General features: G+C 39.0%; 1 protein-coding gene across 1 annotated transcript in view; it reads right to left on the bottom strand.

Annotated features, from left to right (window-relative positions):
• LOC109467647 (neuronal PAS domain-containing protein 2-like) overlaps positions 1 to 6,575 on the bottom strand; it is an 87,172-nt gene that overhangs the window by 8,413 nt on the left and 72,184 nt on the right. Inside the window, exons 8-10 of the mRNA XM_019765684.1 lie at positions 3,681 to 3,791; positions 2,394 to 2,604; positions 670 to 776 (exon numbers count right to left, since the gene is read on the bottom strand). Of these exons, the coding sequence (XP_019621243.1) occupies positions 670 to 776; positions 2,394 to 2,604; positions 3,681 to 3,791 (429 nt within the window). The remainder of the gene's footprint in view (positions 1 to 669; positions 777 to 2,393; positions 2,605 to 3,680; positions 3,792 to 6,575) is intronic.

The following is a 6,575-nucleotide window of genomic DNA, read 5'->3' on the forward strand; positions in this document are numbered from 1 at the left end:
GATCCGCGGAGGCCTGGTAGAGGCTAACGTTATCGTCAAATTCTTCAATTATTCCTTTCTTGGAACTAAAATGCCTCACTGTAAATGATTTGACTGTGGTCCCCTTCTTTGAAAATTCAATAGTCCCAAGCCACGTGATCTGATGTAGCGTTGCCGGTAGTGTACCGGCCCACCGATTGTGACATTTGATGCCGATAATAACTAGTGTATTGTAAAGTGTCTGTTGTTTGACAACGAGATTGAGAAAAAATGATGTGGTGAATAGCAAAATTACAGGCAAACAGCTACACTGTTGTATGTGTATGTGTCGGATTAAGGTTTAGCTTAGAACAAAATACGCAGGGCATGGTGAAATCAGGAACGATGTTGAAGACGCAATTTTCCCGCGATATCTCAATGGTTGGGAGAGTGACACACAAGTAGGTATGACGTTAAAAACAGGACTACAAGATGCACTCAATGATTAACGAAAATACCGAATGTCTGGTTGTGGATTTGTCATTCAATCTTGCCTGTACATAAAAGTGTCGGATTAAGGTTCACTGCTGTTACATAGTTACACACATACGCAGAACATTAATATATAATATATATATATATATACATTTTTTTTTTTTATAATGTTACTGCACTTCTAACAGTTACTGTCGAGATGCCAATTGTACTTACACTGCTCATGACATATGGATATTCTGTCCAGGTCATCCACATGGTAGTAGTCATAGCCAGATGTCCCCAACACTTCAAATGGAAGGTAGCCAATGATAGGAGGTGCTCTAGAAATACAGCAGGAAAGGCATCATTAATTACTAAGAACACCACACTCAAAAAAAAGGAATCATTTCAGAAATTATAATCCGGATTGACAAATAGGTTAACACTGATCTTTGCCAATCTGACTGTTTGGTCTAGTGTTCTTGCCAGCCTGAAATTTATTTCTGTCATCTCAATTTCTTTGATGTATCATCACATTGGGCAATCCTAGGGGGTCTGGGGGCATGCTTCCAGAGGAAAACCTTAACCCTCTGAAATGCTATTTCCTATATTTCGAGGGGCAAAAATTTGCTGGCACTAGACTAAGCTTAGTTTCATGGCATTTTTTACACTGGCATATTTTTACACTATCAAAGATGATGAATTGGGCTAAATTTTTGTCCATCATGAGTGGCATACAAATGAATGTCAAATGACGGTAACGCTGGTTTGAACACTGGTTTAGTCTACCGGTATATGTTGTGAGTATAACAACATCTATCATTAAAGACGTGAGTAACAACTCGAGTCAGGCGAGTTACAAGCAAACTCTGACATGTTTAATGCAATGAACAGTAGGAACAGCCAGGCAACATGGCACTGTACGTCCAGCTGACTGGCCACTTGACCACACTACATAATCAGGTCACGTGACCAACAGTAAATGCCCTAACAAACCCAACTGGCACAATCCTTCTTTTCTTCTTTTTCCACATTGTGAAGCACAAGGATATATATGTGTATTTAACTTCCATAAACTACATGTATATATATATATACATATGTATATATATATGTGTATATATATATGTGTATATATATATATATATATATATATATATATATATATATATATATATATATATATATATATATATATAATGCTCATTAACCACTAAGATGTAAACATGTATATTAAGTACTATGTATGGGAAGTCTGGGTCAATGTAACAACGGAATGAAGAAAACATACATAGATGATTGATTTTGGTTACTTTAGAAACTACGACTAGAAAATGGAAATAACCTGGAGAAAAGAAGACTCTGAGGTAGATTATATGATACTAACTTCGAAAGCCAAACATACATAACTGTTTCAAGTGATAAAGCATATTGAAATGTTGGAAGTTACAATGCTATTAAAGTTATATGGTTATTCAAACAAAAAGTAAGCTATTGTTGCTAGGTTACAGATGTATCATTAAGAGATCAATGTGATAAGAAAATAAAGTCCTGCAGGTGTTGTGTTCTTCTGTACAATCTATTGTCCTCTCTGTCTATTACTCTGGTCCCGTCCCAGTCTATTAAACAGTAACTGTTATTTCTCATGATGTGGTTTGTCACTGCTGATTTGTTCAACCATGCATATGTAAATATTGTAAATTTGGGACCGCATTGTAGATACAGTTCCCTGCAACATAATATGTAATATGTAAATATTGTACGTTTGGGAATGCATCTATAATAGCAGTGACACCTGTGCTGCAGTGCAATGTGAACCAGTCAGAATTACCCTGAGGAAGGTGACAGACGGTCAGCGAAAAGTCGGCGGAATAAAAGACTTGGTCGTGTAAAAGGTCTCTTTACACAGAGTATAACAACAGTTCTACATAACTTGTACAAATGTAGGACTGCCTGACCTGTGATCCAGGAACAGAAACTTCCACTCCAGACTGTGCCGGGAAGTGAACTCTCTCTTGGTCTCGTCTACAACCGACATCTCCTTTAGGAACAGTGGAGCCAGCAGCTTAGCTGTCATGACCAGCACAAGCTCCTCCCCTCCTGACACAGCCATGCTGCCTTTGGTCTTCTGGTTGTCCTTTTCAACCTTACATGTAGACGTGGTTTTACCTGACACAAGAGGAACCAATTTCAATCATAAAGTATATCTTATGCTAAAACTAACTAGAGTTCCACAACTCCAAAGAATAATGTCTTCCTTGATGGAGATAACAGTCTGTAAATAACTCCTGAGAGAGACAATGACCTGCTGTACATGGGCACCACGGGCCACACCCCAGTTTACTTTGCGTTTCCATTTGAGGCTGCACACTCTCAAGTCTAGCAACTGGCTATGCCAGGGAATTCGTAAGAAAATTTAGAATAAAAAAGTAACTGTACATGTAGTGAAAAAATATCCCTTCAGCTACAAGACCAATGAGATTTGTTTCATATACATGTACCTCTTTAATTTTTGTAAAACTAACAGAATAAAACATGATTATTTTCATGCCAAAATTAATGCACAAAAGTTGCATATGTAGGATAATCCCATACAATTTCTGGCAAAAATCACTGATGTTGGCAGAAAGACACAACTTTGTCTATGAAAAATGATATATAGTAGTAGGCCTGGTAGTGGTACCACTTTTTTAATCAAATATGGCATGAGATGTTGTATGGTGTGAGGGGTCGCTCACAGAAAATAGCACTGTCATCACTAAATCAGGGTCAAACGAGCCTAAATCAACCAATTTTCACCCTACAATCCAAATTTGTTACACTTTTCAGCCATGTTAGTATCTACTGGTAATGTCATTTTACGGCTGATTATGAGAAATGTGAACTCAAACTTGGACCCTCAAAACCCTTTGACTTTTGTACAGCAAACTACCACAGACCTTTGTTGCGGAAGAACTGGGGTGTGCACCATAAGGTCTAATTGAAGCCTGTCTGATCCATTTTTAGAAATACTAGAAAAGAAAAAAATTTATCTGACATGGTAGTCTTTTAGATCTATTTTTATGACCTGTGACTTTTTCGCCAAAGTCACAGTTTGAACGGCAGTTAGGCATGCACATTATTTGGATTTGCTACTCCGCCCCTTTGGGAGCCCAGATGGTTGATGGCACGAAAACACGAGGCCACTCGACCGTTAATGTATTGTGAGTGCACATGTACCGGTATGTGGAAATGTGGGGACTTACCGGACAGGGACCTCCTGAAGCTGCCGGAGAGTTTGATACACTCGTAAGCCGGCTCCTCGGTAGGGTCGATCTTCCCTCGCACAAAGTGGCAGCTGAAGGACACATGCTTGTCTGGAGCACAAGGTGACAACATCAGACCTCGGACATGTTAGAACTGTTCATACAATTGTACAGCCAGCTTGCTGTATAGAATGATGTTCATCAATCATAATCATGCACATCAATCAATATCTCTACTGTCTACCAGTCCTGCAACTTTTAGAACAAACCCAAAGACACATGTATGCTGAGGTCATACTTCCAACCCAGGGCCCGGTAGGGCTGTTTACGTGAACAAAAAGTATGAAAGCAGAGACAAAGCAGAAATGATTTACGACAATTGATCATTAGCTTCAAGAATATTGCATATTCTTGATATGTATATGTAATACAGTCCGACCATGCCCCTGCTTGGAAATGTGAACTTGGTAATTATTATAAATCAAACTAGAGTTCCACCATCTCATACCTTCACCAAAAGATGTTAACCTTTGTGACTAAGAAATTATAGATTAATTTCCCTGATTATGCAAATAGGATCCTCAATTACATGAATTATATCTATTGATCATATTCTCCACCAAAAGACAGTCCTATCTTAACAATGAATGCTATTATGTTAAAAAAGAATGCCATTATAGCATTTCCTCATAAATTATGCAAATGAGGTCCTTATTTGAATAGGTTATGCTTAATGATGTTCACCTTCACTTAACTTTCAAATACATGTTGTATCCCAAGTATTAAAATTCCAGGCAGTTACCATTACGGAATTATAACATTTTCTCATTAATTATGCAAATTAAGTCTTCATTTGCATAATTGATATCTGCCTGTAGTTTGTTCTCAATTACATACATGTATGTCACAAGCTTAAATAGTCCTATCATAGAATGCAGCTGATTTAAAGAATTTCCTCATTAATTATACAAATTCCATCCATCATCATCATTATTATTTACAAAATGGATACTACCCCCAAGAGTGGTCACTCAGCCATATTGTTCCCATTCACAAATCTGGTGATACCTCTCTCCCAGACAATTACCGGGGGATTTCCATAGTAAGTTGTCTGGGAAAACTGTTTTCTTCTATTCTAAATTCTCGTCTTGTTAATTACGCAGAACAGAACAGCCTTTTCAAACCACAACAGGCCGGTTTCAGAAAAAATTATAGAACATCTGATAATCTCTTTGTATTAACTACTCTGGTTAGCAAATACCTCAGCAAAAACACACGCCTTTATGCATGCTTTGTGGATTTCAGCAAAGCTTTCGACTCAGTTTGGCAAGAAGGACTTCTATCCAAATTGAATGGACTTGGAATAGGAGGAAATTTTCTTTCAACCATAAAGGACATGTATTCAAAAACTACAAATTGTATTAAAACTAAATGTGGTCTTACTGAAACATTTGTAACTAACTGTGGGGTTCGTCAAGGCTGTAATCTGTCTCCGACACTGTTTAATTTATTTATAGTGATATTACAACTGTATTTGATCATGATTGCTGTAACTCCCCTGTTTTGCACAATATGAATGTTCCAACTTCCATGTCTTTTATATGCGGATGACTTAGTCATATTTTCAGAGTCCCAACGCGGCTTACAGTCATCCCTATCTAGATTAGAACAATATTGCAAAACCTGGAAGCTAAAGGTAAACCTTAAAAAGACCAAAGTAATTATATTTACTAAGGGTGGCCGCTTACCAGTACATTCTTCCTTTTTGTTTGATAATAATGTGATAGAAATAGTAGCATCCTATTGTTATCTTGGTGTCATTGTAAGCTCCGCGGGCACGTTCAAAAGCCAACAACAAACACTTCTACAGCAAGGGCCTAAAAGCATTATTTGGAATAAGACATTAGATAAAGCTGACGCATCATTAGCCGTTAAAAACAAACTCTTTGACACTTCTGTTAAGCCCACTTTACTTTACGGATCCGAAATATGGGGGGCATTCAAAAACTTAAAATCTTGTCCAATTGAAAGTGTACATTTGAAATTTTGTAAGTACTCACTCAATGTTCCTAGAACCACTTCTAACCTTGCTGCACGAGCTGAATTAGGGAGATACCCCATTCACCTGGAAGCCTCCCTAAACAGCATTAAGTATTTACACTGCGCTGTGATTGGTTAAATCCTGCATGACGTCATTATCCCTTTAAATATGAATGCCAGCCAGGCTAATCACCATTGCGATCATTGGAAGCCTCCGCTACGCCAGCTTGGAGCGACGTGCTAGTGCAGGGCGTGCCCTCCCAGCCCTCCCACGTTTTGCAGCACTGGTCTTCGGTTTGGGTGTCGGTGTCTTCCTGGCGAGTCCAGCAGTTTGGAGGCTTCCACGGCGACTCCTTCGGTTTGGAGGCGTGCAGAACGGTTTTTGCTGTCGTTTTGTGTCCACGGGTTTTTGTTTGTTTTCCCGAGTTGGTAACATTTCGTTTTTGGAGGGAATGCGTTGCACGTGGTATTGCATTTGTTACTAACTGGTTTTGGGTAGTGAGCTTGGCAGATGAATGTTGTTTGTTCTTTGCTGCACTCTTGAACTTTTAAGTGGGTAGAAAAAGAGATATGTGGTGTCTCTTTGACGTGTACGTGTTTCTGTTTTTAAGATAACGTCGCAGATTCGTAGACTTCCCGCACCAGCTGTGTAGAATCCAGGACAAGGGCGACAGCTGTAACTTCAGCAGGACCAGCGGACGCACCTCGGAAACACCTCCTACCCGGTACAGGCGGACTGGTTTTGGTCGCTGACGTTAGAGAAGCAGAGGCCTGTTCCTGAGTTCCTGAAAGAGAAGGTTTGGGTAGTGTGAAGTACAGGACGTGGTTTGCTTTTCTTTTCCGACTGTTTTTGTG

This window comes from Branchiostoma belcheri, unplaced genomic scaffold (assembly GCF_001625305.1).
Source record: "Branchiostoma belcheri isolate BF01 breed outbred unplaced genomic scaffold, Haploidv18h27 scaffold186, whole genome shotgun sequence".
NCBI lineage: Eukaryota > Metazoa > Chordata > Leptocardii > Amphioxiformes > Branchiostomatidae > Branchiostoma > Branchiostoma belcheri.